General features: G+C 71.2%; 1 protein-coding gene across 2 annotated transcripts in view; it reads left to right on the top strand.

Moving 5' to 3' along the window:
- The window catches only part of FLNA (filamin A), a 32,951-nt gene that overhangs the window by 4,583 nt on the left and 11,086 nt on the right, over window positions 1-17,282 (top strand). The window contains exons 3-33 of one of the 2 annotated variants that reach the window (XM_064475458.1): window positions 2,270-2,518; window positions 3,176-3,273; window positions 3,381-3,528; window positions 3,778-3,896; window positions 4,150-4,227; window positions 4,502-4,664; window positions 4,817-5,017; window positions 5,887-6,024; window positions 6,273-6,396; window positions 6,616-6,752; window positions 7,343-7,536; window positions 7,621-7,734; window positions 8,302-8,445; window positions 8,536-8,659; window positions 8,898-9,058; window positions 9,147-9,237; window positions 9,324-9,493; window positions 9,686-9,803; window positions 10,482-10,744; window positions 11,293-11,890; window positions 11,969-12,142; window positions 12,225-12,387; window positions 12,944-13,104; window positions 13,184-13,354; window positions 13,825-13,948; window positions 14,024-14,180; window positions 14,262-14,451; window positions 14,749-14,772; window positions 15,500-15,747; window positions 16,665-16,767; window positions 17,046-17,186. In XM_064475458.1, the coding sequence (XP_064331528.1) occupies window positions 2,270-2,518; window positions 3,176-3,273; window positions 3,381-3,528; window positions 3,778-3,896; window positions 4,150-4,227; window positions 4,502-4,664; window positions 4,817-5,017; window positions 5,887-6,024; window positions 6,273-6,396; window positions 6,616-6,752; window positions 7,343-7,536; window positions 7,621-7,734; window positions 8,302-8,445; window positions 8,536-8,659; window positions 8,898-9,058; window positions 9,147-9,237; window positions 9,324-9,493; window positions 9,686-9,803; window positions 10,482-10,744; window positions 11,293-11,890; window positions 11,969-12,142; window positions 12,225-12,387; window positions 12,944-13,104; window positions 13,184-13,354; window positions 13,825-13,948; window positions 14,024-14,180; window positions 14,262-14,451; window positions 14,749-14,772; window positions 15,500-15,747; window positions 16,665-16,767; window positions 17,046-17,186 (5,088 nt within the window). The remainder of the gene's footprint in view (window positions 1-2,269; window positions 2,519-3,175; window positions 3,274-3,380; window positions 3,529-3,777; window positions 3,897-4,149; window positions 4,228-4,501; window positions 4,665-4,816; window positions 5,018-5,886; window positions 6,025-6,272; window positions 6,397-6,615; window positions 6,753-7,342; window positions 7,537-7,620; window positions 7,735-8,301; window positions 8,446-8,535; window positions 8,660-8,897; window positions 9,059-9,146; window positions 9,238-9,323; window positions 9,494-9,685; window positions 9,804-10,481; window positions 10,745-11,292; window positions 11,891-11,968; window positions 12,143-12,224; window positions 12,388-12,943; window positions 13,105-13,183; window positions 13,355-13,824; window positions 13,949-14,023; window positions 14,181-14,261; window positions 14,452-14,748; window positions 14,773-15,499; window positions 15,748-16,664; window positions 16,768-17,045; window positions 17,187-17,282) is intronic. The other variant, XM_064475456.1, reaches the window with a different exon arrangement.

Raw genomic sequence — 17,282 nt, 5'->3', positions numbered from 1 at the left:
CCCGAGTAACGGGGTGCCTTTGTGGAGCCACCCCATATAACAGGGTGCCTTTGGGAAGCCGCCCCCCCCCCCCCCCCCCCCCCGAGCAACGGGCTGTTTGTGGGAGCTCCCCCTTCTTGCTAACAGGGTGACTGTGAGAGGCTCCCCCCGAGTAATAGGGTGCTTTTGGGGAGCCCCCCAACGGGCTGTTTGTGGGAGGCCCCCCCCAGACCGCCACAGTAACAGGGTGTCTTTGGGGAGCCCCCTGAGATCCCCAGAGTAACAGGGCTCCCTTGGGGAGCCACCCCCGTACTAATGGGGTGACTGCAGGAAAACCCCCCCCCGACCCCCATACTAACAGGGTACCTTTGTGGGGCTCCCCAAACAGGGTGACTGCAGGAAACAACCCCCCCCCGACCCCCATACTAACAGGGTGCCTTTGGGGGGCTCCGCAAACAGGGTGACTGCAGGAAAACCCCCCCCGACCCCCATACTAACGGGGTGCCTTTGGGGAGCCCCCCAATGGGGTGACTGCAGGAGCACCCCCCCCGACCCCCATACTAACAGGGTGCCTTTGGGGAGCCCCCCCTAATGGGGTGATTGCAGGAACCCCCCCCCGACCCCCATACTAACAGGGTGCCTTTGGGGAGCCCCCCTAACGGGGTGACTGCAGGAGCACCCCCTCCCCCTCGAATCCCATACTAACGGGGTGCATCTGGGACCTCCCTCCCCACATTCCCCCCAGTAAAGGGGCTCCTCTTGGGGACCCCCACTAAGGGCATGGCTGTGAGACCCCCCCCTCCCCAGAGCCCCTGTGGTAATGCTTTGGGGGTGCCCCTCCTGGACCCCCGTTTGCAGTGGGGTGTCCTTGAGAACACCCCACCCACCCACCCAGGGAAGGCCTTGGGGATCCTCCCCGCTTTGGGACCGGCTGGGGGGCAGCCCCTCCCCTGCCATGAACCCCCCCCTTTTGGGAGACCCCTCAGGGGGCTCCGTGGAAGAGGCCGTCTGTATCGTGTTCCCCTCCCGCCCCACCGCCCCCCATTTTGGGAGCCCCGCCTGAGCCCCCGATGGGGTGTCCCCCCCCACTTCAGCAGCCCCTCGCCAGAGACCCTCAGTAGGGCCCCCGTTCGGGACCCCCCCGGCCGCAGGCCCCTCCCCGCCCCCATAACAAAGGCGGGGGGCCCCGCTCCCACCCCAGGAATGTGGGGGGGGGGGGGGGGGGGGCTCGGCCGCGGGGGACCCTCGTCCCGCCGGGGGTGGGGCCCGGGGGGCGCGGGCCTCGCCCTGCGGCTCCCCACATCCTGCGGGCACAGACCGCGGGCGGCACCGGGCCCCGCCCGCCCCGGGGCCCCGCGTGGGGCTTCTCATCCCCACCCGCGACCGGCCCTGCCGTGGGGCCGGGGGAGTCCTGGGGGGCAGCGAGCTCCGGGGGGCCGTGGGGGGCGCGGGGGGATCCGCGGGGCCGCGGTGGGGGGGGGGGGGCGTGGGGGGCGCCGGGGGGGCGGGGCCTCGCTGGTGCCCGAGCCCATATAAGGCCAAAAAATGCTGGAGCGGGGGGTGGGGCCGGGGGTGGGGCCTGGGGCCCCATCCCCCACCCCGCAGCGCTTCCCTCCCCCCTTACCCCCCTCCCGCGGGGCGGGGGACCCAGGCGTCCGGGCACCCCCTGAACCCCTGAGGGGTACCCAGGCGTCTGGGCATGCCGGGTGACACCCCCAGAACCGCTAAGGGGGACCCAGGCATCTGGACACCCCCCAAACCCCTGAGGGCTACCCGGGCGTCCAAGCACCCCCTGTGACACCCCCCCAAACCCCTGAAGGGGATCTGGGCATCCAGCCACCCCCAATGACACCCCTGAGCCCCTAACGGGGACCCAGGTGTCTGAGCACCCCCAGTGACACCCCCAAACCCCTCAGGGGCACCCAGGCACCCATCATGACACGCCCTGAACCCCTGAGGGAGACCCAGGCATCCAGGCAGCCCGTGAACCCCTGAGGGGGACCCAGGCCCCCCAGAGACACCCCCAGAACCCCTGAGGGGGACCCAGGCCCACCCCCTCTGACACCCCCAAATCCCCATTGGAGCCCCAGGTGTCAGCCCGGGGACTCCTGTCCCCACTCACCCCCGATGGGGACGCAGGCACCCCGGCTCCCCCGTCCTACCTGTGGGTGCTGCGTCCCTGCCTGGCCCGCGTGTCCCCACGGGGTGGGCGTATGGCCCCCTGCGCCCCCCGCCTCGTCCCACGGCGCGGCCTCACCCCCCCACCCCCACCCCCCCCGTGCCCCCGCAGACAGCAAAGCTATCGTGGACGGGAACCTGAAGCTGATCCTGGGGCTGATCTGGACGCTGATCCTGCACTACTCCATCTCCATGCCCATGTGGGATGAGGAGGATGAGGAGGAGGCCAAGCGGCAGACGCCCAAGCAGCGCCTGCTGGGCTGGATCCAGAACCGCCTGCCCCAGCTGCCCATCACCAACTTCAGCAAGGACTGGCAGAGCGGCCGGGCCCTGGGCGCCCTGGTCGACAGCTGCGCCCCCGGTGAGGCCGCTGGGGGGACCCTGGGGGGACCCTGGGGTGGGCGTCCTGGGGTGGCCCTGGGGGCGTGGGGGGAGGCTGTCCTGGGGTGGCCCTGGGGGCGTGGGAGATGATTCTGGGACTGTAGGGGGACATGGGTGGTGGCCCTCAGGGCATGCGGGGGCACGGGGGTGGCACTTGGGGTGTAAGAGGACAGAGGGAGGTGGGTCTGGGGGTGTGGGGACATGGGGGGGGTGTGTCCTGGGGTGGCCCTGGGGGCGTGGGGGGGCTGTCTTGGGTGGCCCTGGGGGCGTGGGAGGTGGCTCTGGGACTGCAGGGGGACATGGGTGGTGGCCCTCAGGGCATGCGGGGGCACGGGGGTGGCACTTGGGGTGTGTGTGGATGTGGTAGATGGCCCTCAGGGCATGCAGGGACCCGGGGGTGGCCCTGGGGGTGCACAGGGACACAGGAGGGTAGCTCTGGGGGTGCATGGGGACCAGAGGGGTGGCTCTGGGACTGCACAGGGACATGGTAAATTGCCCTGGGGGTGCATGGGGATGCAGGAGGGTGGCTCTGGGGTGCACAGACACCATGTAGAGCAGCCCTAGTGGCATGTGGGGGGCGCAGGGAAGCTGTACCCCCCCCACTGCCGGTGGTGACCACGTGCCTCGTCACCCGCAGGGCTGTGCCCCGACTGGGACTCGTGGGACCCCAGCAAGCCCGTGGACAACGCGCGGGAGGCCATGCAGCAGGCTGACGAGTGGCTGGGCATCCCCCAGGTGGGCAGGGGCCGCGGCGGGGGGCCTAGAGCCTCGGGGGGCAGGCTGGGGGGGCCCAGGTGTTGGGAGCGGCCCGGTGACCCCCCCATCCCACGTGTGCCCCCCAGGTGATCACCCCAGAGGAGATTGTGGACCCCAATGTGGACGAGCACTCGGTCATGACCTACCTGTCGCAGTTCCCCAAGGCCAAGCTGAAGCCGGGGGCCCCCCTGCGCCCCAAACTCAACCCCAAGAAGGCCCGAGCCTACGGCCCTGGTGAGGGGGGGCCCCATTCCCGTGGGGCCGCAGGGCACCCCGTTCCCTTCCTCTTTCTCACCCTGGGTTTGATGATACCGGGGGGCTGGACCTGCACCCTGCATATCTGGGGCCCCATTGCTATGGGAGCAGGTCCCGTGCCCTAGAGATCTGGGGGGGCTCCCCTGCTCCTGGCAGGCCTGTGGGGCTGGGACCCCCGGGGCGGGGCCAGGACCGGGACCCCCGTGGGGCTGATGGTGGGTCCCGCAGGCATCGAGCCCACGGGGAACATGGTGAAGCAACGGGCCGAGTTCACGGTGGAGACGATCAGCGCGGGGCAGGGGGACGTGCTGGTGTACGTGGAGGACCCCGCCGGGCACCGTGAGGAGGTGGGCATGGGGTCTGGGGGGAGTCTGGGGGGACCCTGGGGAGCTGTGGGGGAATACAAGTGACGGGGACATCCCGGCACACACAGACAACCACGTACTTAGTCTACTTAGTCTGTACCCAGTCTGTGAGCTGGGCCAGGGGCTCTGGGAGTGGGTCCCTGTGGGGTTTTGGGGGCCATGGGGGGTTCTGTGGGGGCCGCGGGGCTTTTGGGGTCCCCCAGGGGTTCTCACAGCTCGGTCCCTCCCTCCGCAGGCTAAAGTGGTGGCCAACAATGACAAGAACCGGACGTTCTCCGTCTCCTACGTCCCCAAAGTCACCGGCGTGCACAAGGTGGGGTCGGGGGGCCGGGGGGGCTGTGTGGGGACTTGGGGGGGGCTAGGAGGTCTTTTGGGGGGACGCTGAGCCCTTTTGGGGCCACCCTGGGGCTGTCTGGCCCCTGCTGCACTGATTTTTAGTTCTGTTCGACTTTGAGGTTTGGAGAGATAACTTTGATAATTTTGAGGTTTTGTGGTGGTTTCGGGGCCTCGGGCGAGGTGCGTGTGGGGCGGGCCTCGGGCGAGGTTCCCCCCCCGGCGCCCCCTCACGTTTCGGGGTCCCCCCGCAGGTGACGGTGCTCTTCGCGGGGCAGCACATCGCCAAGAGCCCCTTCGAGGTGCAGGTGGGGCGGGCGGCCGGCGATGCCGGACGGGTCTCGGCCCAGGGGCCCGGCATCGAGCCCTTGGGCAACGTGGCCAACAAGAGCACCTACTTCGAGATCTTCACCGCCGGTACGCCCCGGGGCGGGGTTTGGGGGGCTCGGGGGGGTCGTGGGGAGGCTGGCGGGGATGGATGGACCCCGGGGGCCTTGGGGGTGGTGCGGGAGGGGACGCGTCCCCCCGGTGCGGGACCATCCCCGGTGATGCGTGGTGGCCGCCGGCAGGCGCGGGGCCGGGCGAGGTGGAGGTCTTCATCGTGGACCCCAGCGGGCGCCGCGGGACGGTGGAGCCGACGCTGGAGGCCCGCGGGGACGGCACCTACCGCTGCACCTACCGCCCCACGGCCGAGGGGCCCCACGCCGTCCACGTGGCCTTCGGGGGAGCCCCCATCCCCAAGAGCCCCTTCAGCGTCACCGTGGGGCAGGGTGAGCCCCGGGGGGCTGCCTGCCCCCGCTCGGGGGTCTCTGTCCTTCCCAGCTCGGGGGTCTCTGTCCCCCCCAGCTCGGGGACCTCTGTCCTCCCAACCTGGGGGTCTCTGTCCCCCAACTCATGGGCCTTTGTCTCCACCAAAACTCGGGGTCTCTGTCCCCCCACCCCAACCTTGGGGGTCTCTGTCCTGCCCCACGCTGGGGGCTCTGCGTTCTCCTCCCCTCCGAGCTGGGGGGGGTCCTCTGTCTTTCCCACCTCAGGGGGTCTCTGTGCTTCTGCCCCCCCAACTCGGGGGGGGGTGTCTCTGTGCTTCTGCCCCCCCCGGGCCCTGTTGGGGGGTCTCTGCCCCCTGTGCGGGGGGCCCGGGGCTGTCGCTGCAGGGGGGTCTCAGCCCCCCGTGACTCCGCTCTGTCTCTCTCCGCCTGTCCTGCTCCTTCTGCCCGTCTGTCCGGGAAGCGCCGGCCGGGGTCCTCGCGGGTGACCCGCTGACGGTACGGGGGGGTGCAGGGGGTGCTCCCGGACGCCTGCGTCCCTCCTTACCCCACCCCCGCGGTGCCCTTCAGGGTGCCGTTGGGTGCCTGGGCCCCTCCCCACAGCACCTGCCCCAGCGTGGGTTTGGGGGTGTCCCCCCGGACCCCTGGGGCCCTCTCTCCCTGCTCAGCGTCCCCCCCGCATAGTGCGGGGGCGCTTCTCCCAATCCCTCTCCCCTTCCTTCCTTCCCCTGCAACCCCTGCCCTGGGGTGGCTTTTGGGGTCCCCCTGGGACACGGGAATCCCCCCCCACCTCCACTGCCCCCAGCACCTGCCCTGGGGAGGGTTTCGGGGGTCCCTGGTTGGCAGGGCCCCCCCTGACTCTCTCCCCACAGCCTGCAACCCCTCGGCGTGCCGCGCCGTGGGACGGGGGCTGCAGCCCAAGGGGCTGCGGGTGAAGGAGACGGCGGATTTCAAGGTCTACACGAAGGGGGCCGGCAGCGGGGAGCTCAAAGTCACTGTCAAGGGCCCCAGTGAGTCGGGGGCTCCCCTCTTCTGGGGGGGCTGCAGGGGGGGGGCCTGAGGGGGTTGGGAGCACCCTGAGGGGGCTGGGGGCCCCGGACGCAGCCCTTGCCCCCTCACAAGGGGATGTTGGCGTCCCTGGGGCCCTGGGAGGGGTCCATGGGGCCTTGGGGGGGGATCCCTAAGGTTTTTGGGGGGTCCCTGGGTTTTTTGGGGGTCCGCCTGGGTTTTGGGGCGCCCTCTGATGCCTGCCCCACAGAGGGCATGGAGACGGTGAAGCAGAAGGACCTGGGCGACGGCGTCTTCGGCTTCGAGTACTTCCCCACCGCGCCGGGGACCTACACGGTGACGGTGACCTGGGGGGGGCAGCACATCCCCCGCAGGTGAGCACGGGGGGGCACTGGGAGGGACTGGGGGGCACTGGGAGGGGGTGGGGGGCGGTGTGGCCCTCCCCAGCACGGGAGCCAGCCACCCTCACAGGTCTCCATCCTCGGTAGTGGGGCTGTTTTGGGGTCTGGGCTGTTTCGGGGGGTTCTTTCGGGGTGTGGGCCCTTCTGGGGGGGCCCCGCCCTGACTCCCCTACCCCGTCTGTCCCCCCCCAGCCCCTTCGAGGTGAAGGTGTCCCCCGAGAGCGGCAGCCAGAAGGTGCGGGCCTGGGGGCCCGGCCTGGAGGGGGGCGTCGTGGGCAAGTCGGCCGACTTCGTGGTGGAGGCCATCGGGGATGACGTTGGCACCCTCGGTGAGGGTCAGGGGCTTGGGGGGCTCTGGGGGGGCCTTGAGGGGGCAGGGACCTTTGGGGGCTGCTGGGGAGCATTTTGGGGGGTGTTGGGGAGCATGGCGCCTTCCTGGGCATCCTTCTGGGGGCTTTGGGGTGCCCTGGGGGCTCGGGGAAGCTTTTGGGAGTGCTCTGGGGGTTAGGAGGCTCCTGGAGGGGCTTTGAGGGGGGAATTTGGGGCCTGGGGGGGTGTTGGGGGGATCCTGGGGGGCTAGCGGCGGCCTCCAGTGTTTTAGGGTGTCCTGGGGGACTTTGGGATCTTTCCCCTTTGGGGTTATACTGGGGGCGGGTGGGATCTCTGAGGGATTGCTGGGGATTTGGGGGTGTTTTGGGGGAGCTTTGGGGGTCTCTGAGGGGCTCCAGGGCTCCTCTGGGATTTGGGGTTCCTTGGGGGGCTTCGGGAGCTCTGAGGGGCTCCAGGGCTCCTCTGGGATTTGGGGCTCCTTGGGGGGCTGTGGGGGCTCAGAGGGCTCTGCAGCCCCTCAGCCGGGCGCGCGCGGGGGCTGTGGGGGGACCCGGGGGTCCTGGGGCGCCCCTGACCCCCGCTCCCGCAGGGTTCTCGGTGGAGGGCCCCTCGCAGGCCAAGATCGAGTGCGACGACCGGGGCGACGGCTCCTGCGATGTGCGCTACTGGCCGCAGGAGCCCGGCGCCTACGCCGTGCACGTGCTCTGCGACAACGAGGACATCCGCCGCAGCCCCTTCATGGCCGACATCCGCCCCGCGCCCCGCGACTCCTTCCCCGAGAAGGTGGGGACCCCCGCGGGCCCCCCAAGGCCCCCCCCCCCCCCGCCGCGGGGACCCCCGTAACCCCTCTGCCCCCCCCTTTCTCAGGTCAAAGCCCACGGGCCGGGGCTGGAGAAGACGGGGGTGGCCATCAACAAGCCTGCCGAGTTCACGGTGGACGCCAAAAGCGGGGGGAAGGGACCCCTCAAAGTGCAGATGCAGGTGAGGGGGGGGCTGGAGGAGGGGTTTGGGGGCGCAGCCTGGGTGGGAGGTGGCACGGGGGGGGCTGGGGGGTGGCAGGGGGCACCGCCCTGGGTGGGATGGGCCACATGGCAGATTTGGGGGTCCGTAGGGCTTCAGAGGGTTTGGGAGCCCAGGCATAGGGGAGGTGGCACGAAGGGGATTGGGGGGTGCTGGGGGGGGGATTTGGAGGGTGCGGGGGGGATTTGGGGGTGCAGACCCAGTCAGGACGTGATACAAGGTGGTTTTGGGGGGATATCGGGAGGGTTTGGGAGCCCAGGCATAGGGGAGGTGGCACGAAGGGGATTGGGGGGTGCTGGGGGGGGGATTTGGAGGGTGCGGGGGGGATTTGGGGGTGCAGCCCCAGTCAGGACGTGATACAAGGTGGTTTTGGGGGGATATCGGGAGGGTTTGGGAGCCCTGGCACAGGCAGCGGGGCTGAGGGGCCGTGGGGTGGCCCAGCTGAGGAGAAGGGGGCGTGGATAGGCTTGGGGGGGGTGCAAGGGTGGGTTTTTGGGGTGCTGAACCCCCCTCCCTGTGCCCCCCCAGGACGCAGAGGGCAACCCCGTGGACGTCTCCGTCAAGGACAACGGCAACGGCACCTACAGCTGCTCCTACGTCCCCAAGAAGCCCCTCAAGCACACAGCCATGGTGTCCTGGGGCGGCGTGAACATCCCCCAGAGCCCCTTCCGGGTGAGGGGGGGGTCCCCAAAACATTGGGGGGGGGTCCCTGGCCACCTGGGGAGGCGGCAGGCCTGACCCCCACCCCCCCAAAACCTGCAGGTGGGCGTGGGGGCCGGCAGCCACCCCCACAAGGTGAAGGTGTACGGCCCCGGCGTGGCCAAGACGGGGCTCAAGGCCCACGAGCCCACCTACTTCACCGTGGACTGCGCCGAGGCCGGGCAGGGTGAGCCCGGGGAGTCGGGGGGCTGCGGGGGGAAATTGGGGGGCTGCGGGGGTATTGGGGGGCTGCGGGGGCCAGGGAGGGGGTTTGGGGGCGCAGGGAGCGCTGGGCAGACAGGAGGGCATCTGCAGGGCATAGGGTGGTCTGTGGGGCGACAGGGGGACCTGTGGGGTGCTGCGGGGGTCCCGGAGGGTCCCTGGAGGGCACTGGGGTGCTGACGCTCCCCCCCCGGCCCCCCCAGGGGACGTGAGCATCGGGATCAAGTGCGCCCCGGGGGTGGTGGGTCCGACCGAGGCCGACATCGACTTCGACATCATCCGCAACGACAACGACACCTTCACGGTGCGCTACACCCCCCGCGGCCCCGGCGCCTACACCATCATGGTGCTCTTCGCCGACCAGGTGGGCCTGGGGGGCGGGGGGGGGGGGGCTCGAGGGGTTTTGGGGTGCAGGGGGCTGATTTTGGGGTGTCCCGTCCTCCCCCCCCAAGGCCACCCCCACCAGCCCCATCCGGATCAAGGTCGACCCCTCGCACGACGCGAGCAAGGTGAAGGCGGAAGGACCCGGCCTCAGCCGCTCCGGTGAGTCGGGGGGTCGCGGCAGGAGGGTCCTAGGGGGGCCCGGCAGGGAATTGGGGACCCCCCTGACCCCCCCCGGCCCCCCGCAGGTGTGGAGCTGGGGAAGCCCACCCACTTCACGGTGAACGCCAAGGCGGGGGGCCGCGCCCCCCTGGACGTCCAGGTGACGGGGCCCACAAAGGGCGAGGCCGTGCGGGACCTGGAGGTGATCGACAACCACGACGGCACCCACACCGTCAAGTACACCCCCGTGCAGCAGGTACCGGGCACCCCGAAACCCGCACCCCCCCAGTCACCCCCTCCCAGCAGGTAGCGGGTGGGGGCACCCCAAAACCCCGTAACCGAAATGCCCCCTCGTGTCATAACGCGGGTGCCCCCTGCGCAGCGCGGGGGGCCGAGACCCCCGGCCCTGGCACAGGGCCCCCCCCCAGCCACCCCCTCTCCCCCGCAGGGTAATTTGGGGGTGGCGGTGACCTACGGGGGCGACCACATCCCCAAGAGCCCCTTCACCGTCGGGGTGGCCCCCAGCCTCGACCTGGGCAAGATCAAGATCTCCGGCCTGGACGACAGTACGGTGGCGTGGGTGGGGCTGGGGGGCTCTGGGGTGTGGGGGGCTCGGACCCCCTTTTAGGGGAGGTTTGGGGGCAGGGCGGCAATAGGGAGCTACGTGGGGAATGGGGGGATGGGGGGTTTTGGGGGTCGGGGGGTGCTAGGGGCAATTTGATGGCCTCCTTTTGGGGAGTGACTCAGGGATCCCCAGAGGGCTGGGGGGCAGATTGGGAACTGGGGGGGTGGGTCCTGCTTGGGGGCGGGGGTTTGGGGGCTCCCTGCCTGTGGAGGATTTGGGGTGAGGGGGGTTTGGGGGGCTCCCTCCCTCTAGAGGATTTTGGGCAGGGGTTTGGGGGCTCCCTCCCCGGAGAGGATTTGGGGTGAGGGTTTGGGGGCTCCCTCTCTGCAGAGGATTTGGGATGAGGGGGTTTGGGGGGCTTCCTCCCTCTACAGGATTTGGGGTGGGGGGTTTGGGGGGGCTCCCTCCCGGAGAGGATTTCAGGCAGGGCTTTGGGGGGCTCCCTCCCAGAGAGGATTTGGGGCGGGGGGTTTGGGGGGGCTCCCTCCCAGAGAGGATTTGGGGCGGGGGGTTTGGGGGGGGTGGTTTTGGCGGGTGACGATTTTGGGGGTGGGGGTTTTGGCAGGGGGGAGCCCCCGTTTTGGGTGCGGCCCCCTGCAGGGTGCGGGTGCCCCCGCAGAGCTGGAGGTGGGGAAGGACCAGGAGTTCACGGTCAAGTCCAAGGGCGCCGGGGGCCAGGGCAAGGTGGGGGCGAAGATCACGGGCCCCTCGCGCAAGAGCGTGCCCTGCACGGTGGAGCCGGGGCTGAGCCCCGAGAACAGCCTGGTGCGCTTCATCCCCCGCGAGGAGGGGCCCTACCAGGTGGAGGTCACCTACGACGGCGTCCCCGTCCCCGGCAGCCCCTTCCCCGTCGAGGCTGTGCCCCCCACCGACCCCTCCAAGGTGGGTCTGAGCTCCCCCACGGCAGGGGGCTTGTTTTGGGGGTGTCCCCATGGGACTCAGGCCCCCCGGCCCTGTAGGTCTGCCTTCAGGATGGGGACCCCCCAGTAGGGTGGGGGTCTCCAGGGCCTGGGGGGGGGGGCAGTAAGGGTGGTCGGGGTCCCAGTAAGGGGGCATCCCTGCTTATGGGGGTGCCTAAGGGTTGAAGGGATGCCTAGTGAGGGAGTGTCCCTGGTGCTGGGTGTCCCCTGGGGCTGGGGGACCCCAATAAGAGCTTGTTGCTGGTTGTGGGAGCCCCCAGGGACCGGGGGTGGGGGGCAGTAAGGGCATGTCCCCAGGGATGGGGGTCCCCAGTAGGAGCAGAGCCCAGGGGCCAGGGCATCCCCGGGGCTGCGGCTCCCTGCTGAGGGGGTGTCCCCGAGATCGGGGGCCTCCTCCCGAGACCAGGGGGCTCTCCCCAGGGTCAGGGGGCTCTCCCCAAGATCGGGGGTCTCTCCCCAAGGTCGGGGGCCCCCCAGCAAGGCCTGACGCGGCGGCCGCTCTCCCCGCAGGTGCGCGCCTTCGGGCCGGGGCTGCAGGGGGGGCTGGCCGGGGTGCCGGCCCCCTTCACCATCGACACCAAGGGGGCCGGCACGGGTGGCCTGGGGCTGACGGTGGAGGGGCCCTGCGAGGCCAAGATCGAGTGCCTGGACAACGGCGACGGCACCTGCTCCGTCTCCTACCTGCCCACCGAGCCCGGCGACTACAACATCAACATCCTCTTCGCCGGCGCCCACGTGCCCGGCTCGCCCTTCCGCGCCCCCGTCCGCGCCTCCTTCGACGCCTCCAAGGTGACGTGCTCGGGGCCGGGGCTGGAGGGAGCCACGGCCGGGCAGCCCGGCCACTTCCGCGTGGACTGCAGCCGCGCCGGCACGGCCGAGCTGACCATCGGCATCGCCTCGGAAGCGGGCGCCCGCGCCGAGGTGCGGGTGGAGGACAACGGCGACGGCACCTACACCATCGCCTACACCCCGCTCAGCCCCGGCGTCTACACCATCACCGTGGAGTACGGCGGGCAGCCCGTGCCGCACTTCCCCAGCAAGGTGCGGGTGGAGCCCGCCGTCGACACCGCCGGCGTCAAGGTCTACGGGCCCGGCGTGGAGGGCAAGGGTGAGTGCGGGGCCGGGGCCGCCTGACGCCCGGCCGCCTGACGCCCAGCCGCCTGACGCCGCGCCGTCCCCCTCGCAGGCGTGTTCAGGGAGGCGGTGACGGAGTTCGACGTGGACGCCCGGGCGCTGAGCAAAGCCGGGGGTCCCCACGTGAAGACGCGGGTGTCCAACCCCTCGGGGAACGTCACCGAGACCTTCGTGGAGGACCGGGGTGACGGCACCTACCACGTGGAGTACACGCCCTACGAGGAGGGTGAGGCGCGGGGCGGGGCGGGGCGGGGGGCGGCCCCGCGGCCCCGGCGTGACGCCCCCCTGCCCTGTGCCCCCCTCGCCAGGCGTGCACGCGGTGGAGGTGAGCTACGCCGGCAGCCCCGTGCCGCACAGCCCCTTCCGCGTGCCCGTCACCGAGGGCTGCGACCCGGCGCGCGTCCGCGTCCACGGCCCCGGCATCCAGAGCGGCACCACCAACCAGCCCAACAAGTTCACCGTGGAGACCCGGTGAGACCCCCCAGCCCAGTCACCCCAAACCCCCCTCCCTGATGGCCCCCCTGCCCCGCTCCCCTCCTGTACCCCGAGTCTTCCGCCCAGCGCCCCTGAAGTACATCCTGGGTGCCCCAGCTCTGCCCATAGGTGCCTTACGTACACTCTCCCAGCCTCAACCCTTCTCCCAGTGTGCCCTGAAAGAGCCCCGCACCCCAAATCCTTTCCTGTACCCCAAATCCTTTCCCCAGCGTCCCCCAAATCCTTTCCCTGTACCCCAGATCCTTTGCCCGTCATCCCCTGAATCGTTCCCTCTACCCCAAATCCTTTCCCCACACCCCAAATCCTTTCCCCAGCATCGCCCCAAATCCATTCCCTGCACCCCAAATCCATCTCCTGGCATCCCCTAATCACTCCCCACCCCAAATCTCTTCACACATTGGGTCTTTCTCCTCCTGGCCCCCCGAAGCATCCCTGTACTCTGAGGGCTCCCCCCGAGTCCCCCGGGGACCATCAGGCCCCCCGCCGGGGCTCGGGGGTGCCCCAGCTGAGCCCCCTGCTCCCCCCGCCGCAGGGGTGCTGGCACGGGGGGCCTGGGCCTGGCGGTGGAGGGTCCCTCGGAGGCCAAGATGTCGTGCACCGACAACAAGGACGGGAGCTGCTCGGTGGAGTACGTCCCCTACGAGCCGGGCACCTACAGCCTCAACGTCACCTACGGTGGCCACCAGGTCCCCGGTGAGCGCCGGGGTGGTCCCGGGGGGGGGCTCCGGGAGCCACGTGCCCCCCAGCTCATGCGTCCCCCTGCCCCGTGCAGGGAGCCCCTTCAAGGTGCCGGTGACGGACGTGGTGGACTCGTCCAAGGTGAAGTGCGCGGGGCCGGGGCTGACGCCGGGCGTGGTGCGCGCCAACGTGCCCCAGACCTTCACCGTCGACACCAGCAAGGCCGGCGTCGCCCCCCTGGACGTTAAGGTTCAGGGTCCCAAAGGTCAGTGGGGGCTCGGGGTACCCCTGCTTTGGGGCTGGGGGTGTTCGGGGTGCCCCTGGCCCCAGGGAGACGGGGGTGTTTGCTATAAAGGGTGCCCTATGGGTGCTGCGTTGCCTCAGGGTGGTAGTGGTGGAGGTCCCGGTGCACCCCTCGGGGTGCCCTCTGGGGTCTCGGGGTACTCTGTGGGGTCTCAAAGCACCCCTGGGAAGCCTTAGTGCACCCGTGGGGTCCCGTGGGCTCTTCGGGGGTCCCGTGGGCCATTACGGGGAGTCTTGGGGCACTTTATGGGACGTTACAGGGTCTCGGGGTGCCCCGCGGGGCTCTGTGGGTGTCTCAGGGGTGCAGTAGAGGGGTCTCGGGGCACCCTGTAGGGTCCCGGGGCGTCGCATAGAGTGCTGAGGGGAGTCTTGGGGCACGCCGTGGTGTTTGGGGGTGCTCGGGGGCGCCCTGACGCCCCCCGGCGCCCCCAGGCGTGGTGGAGCCCGTGGACGTGGCGGACAACGGGGACGGGACGCAGCGCGTCAGCTACGTCCCCTCCCGCGAGGGGCCCTACAGCATCTCGGTGCGCTACGGCGACGAGGAGGTGCCCCGCAGGTGAGGCGGGGGCGCTTCGGGGGGCCGGGGCGCTTTGGGGGGGGGCCGCTCTGACGCCCCCCTCGTCTCCCGCAGCCCCTTCAAGGTGAAGGCGCTGCCCACGCACGACGCCAGCAAGGTGAAGGCGAGCGGCCCCGGGCTCAACACGACGGGGGTCCCGGCCAGCCTCCCCGTGGAGTTCACCATCGACGCCAAGGACGCCGGCGAGGGGCTGCTGGCCGTCCAGATCACGGTGGGCACCGGGCGGGGGGGGCGGGCGGGGGTCCGGCGGCGGGGGAGGACATCCCAGCGACGCGCCCCCGCGTCCCCGCAGGACCCCGAGGGCAAACCCAAGAAGGCGACGATCCGGGACAACCAGGACGGCACCTACACGGTGTCGTACGTCCCCGACATGACGGGGCGCTACACCATCCTCATCAAGTACGGCGGCGACGAGATCCCCTACTCGCCCTACCGCATCCGCGCCGTGCCCGCCGGCGACGCCAGCAAGTGCACCGTCACCGGTGAGCGGCGCCGGGCGTGGCCGGGCGGGGCGGGGGCACCGCGCACCACGGGGCACCCACCGCCCGCCCAGCCGCTTCCAGCCGAGGCACCGCGGGGCTGGGGTGGGGGGTGGGGTGGGGGGGGCACGGGCGGCCGCGGGGGGGGCGGGCAGGGCGGGGGGCACGGGTGGGGGGGGGGGGGGGGCCTCACACCCGTGTGTCTCACTGGATTTCTTGCTTCTCTGCCCACCCCCCGTCCCCCCCCTCCCTCCGCGCCCCCCACCCCGTCCCCCCACCCCTCTCTCGCCCACGCTGTAGTCTCCATCGGAGGTCACGGCTTAGGTAAGCTCACGGCATGGCTCGCTTGGCGTCGGGGCGCATGCGTGACCCCCTCCCCGCACCCCAGAGTCCCCCCACCCCGCGGACGAGCGGGGCCTCCCCCGCCGTGCCCTGAAGGAGGGTCTGGTTCCGGGGGACCCTCAGCCTCCTTCCATATGGGGGCACCCCAGGTTCTCCTCACGGTATGGGGGGGGCCCCTGGCCTCATTTAGCAATGAGGGGCCCCCCCCCCAGACCTGACCGCACACCTGGGCGCCCCCAGGCCTCGTTAAACAATCGGGGGTCTCTCTGGGTTGGGGGGGTCCCTACCTGGTTCAACATGGGGGGACCCTCTTTGCTCCTGCCCTACTTCTGGGGCATCCCCCGAACCTCGTTAAATGGAGGGGTGGGGGCGGCTCCTTGCAGCGCTTTGGGGGGGTCCCTGACTGGCACTGTTGTAGCTGGGGACCCCCTCCATCGCTGGGGGCTCCCCCACCCCACGCAGGGCAGCGAGCTGGGGGTCCCTGGCGTCAGGGGGTGCCTGGCAAGGTCACCGCCAGGGTCGGGGATGCGGGGTCCGTGCCTCGATAACGCTTAATCGCCCCCTCCCCATGGCACGGACCGGGGTGCGGCCCCGGCTTCGGGGGCCCTCCGGCCGTCCCGGGGGGGCGCGCGGCCCCCCCCGCGGGGCTGGTTCGGGGGCGCCCCGGCCCCCGGCAGGGGCGGGCAGTGACGCCCCCGGCCCCCGGCAGGGGCGGGCATCGGCCCCACCATCCAGATCGGGGAGGAGACGGTGATCACGGTGGACGCCAAGGCGGCGGGCAAGGGCAAGGTGACCTGCACCGTCTGCACGCCCGACGGCTCCGAGGTGGACGTGGACGTGGTGGAGAACGCCGACGGCACCTTCGACATCTTCTACACCGCGCCCCAGCCCGGCAAGTACGTCATCTGCGTGCGCTTCGGCGGCGAGCACATCCCCAACAGCCCCTTCCAGGTCATGGTGAGTGTGCGCCGGCGAGGGGCGGCGGGCGAGGGGCGGGCGTTGTGCGAGGCGGGCAGGGCGGGCGGCGTGTGCGAGGAGCGTGCGAGGAGCGTGCGAGGCGGGCAGCGTGCAGGCGGGCGTTGTGCGAGGCGGGCAGGGCGGGCGGCGTGTGCGAGGGGTGTGCGAGGAGTGTGCGAGGCGGGCAGCGTGCAGGCAGGCGTTGTGCAAGGCGGGCAGGGCGGGCAGTGTGTGCGAGGGGTGTGCGAGGAGCGTGCAAGGCGGGCAGCGTGCAGGCAGGCGTTGTGCAAGGCAGGCAGGGCGGGCAGCGTGTGCGAGGAGTGTGCGAGGCGGGCAGCGTGCAGGCAGGCGTTGTGCAAGGCAGGCAGGGCGGGCAGCGTGTGCGAGGAGCGTGCGAGGCAGGCAGCGTGCAGGCAGGCGTTGTGCAAGGCAGGCAGGGCGGGCGGCGTGTGCGAGGGGTGTGCGAGGAGTGTGCGAGGCGGGCAGCGTGCAGGCGGGCGTTGTGCAAGGCAGGCAGGGCGGGCAGCGTGTGCGAGGAGCGTGCGAGGAGCGTGCAAGGCGGGCAGCGTGCAGGCGGGCGTTGTGCAAGGCGGGCAGGGCAGGCAGCGTGTGCGAGGAGCGTGCGAGGAGCGTGCAAGGCGGGCAGCGTGCAGGCAGGCATTGTGCAAGGCAGGCAGGGCGGGCAGCGTGTGCGAGGAGCGTGCGAGGAGCGTGCAAGGCGGGCAGCGTGCAGGCGGGCGTTGTGCCAAGCCGGCAGCATGCGAGGAGCGTGCGAGATAACGGGCGTGGGCAGCGCGCCAGGCATGCGTGGGCGGAGGCGGCGCCGGGACGCACACACGCGGACACACAGACACGCGGACACACGGACGCACACCCCCGCCCCGCGCCGGCATCCGCTAACGAGCTCGTTCGCGCAGGCGACCGACCGCCCGCTGCTGGGGGTGAACGGGCTGGACATGGCCGGGCTGCGCCCCTTCGACCTCGTCATCCCCTTCACCATCAAGAAGGGCGAGATCACGGGTGAGGGGGGCGGGCGCCCCAAAACGCCCCTCGGGGGGGGGGTGGGGGTGTCGCCAACACCACCGACCTTCTCCCAGGGGGTCCCCAAAACAGCTGAGCTTCCCCGGCGGGGGTCTTCTGGGTGGGGCGACCAAAACAGCTCGGGTCCCCGAGACCTGTGGGGTCCCTTGTCCTCCTTGAGTCTTTCTGGGGGGGTCCCCCCAAGGCAGCCGGGGTCCTCTCGGGGTCCCCCCGGGGGTCCCCGGAGCGGGCAGCGGCCCTGACGCCGCCCCCCGCAGGGGAGGTGCGGATGCCCTCGGGGAAGGTGGCCAAGCCCGACATCACGGACAACAAGGACGGGACGGTGACGGTGCGCTTCGCCCCCACCGAGGCCGGCCTGCACGAGATGGACATCCGCTACGAGAACATGCACATCCCAGGTGGGGGGCGACGGGGGGCCGGCCCGCGCGTCCCTTGTGACGCCCCCGCGGCCGTGGTGGGGGGTGGGGTGTCTCGGTGCCCCCCACCCCGACGCC

The sequence above is a fragment of the Phalacrocorax carbo genome, chromosome 29 (genome assembly GCF_963921805.1).
Source record: "Phalacrocorax carbo chromosome 29, bPhaCar2.1, whole genome shotgun sequence".
NCBI classification, from domain to species: domain Eukaryota; kingdom Metazoa; phylum Chordata; class Aves; order Suliformes; family Phalacrocoracidae; genus Phalacrocorax; species Phalacrocorax carbo.
This window is presented reverse-complemented; position numbering and strand designations above follow the sequence as displayed.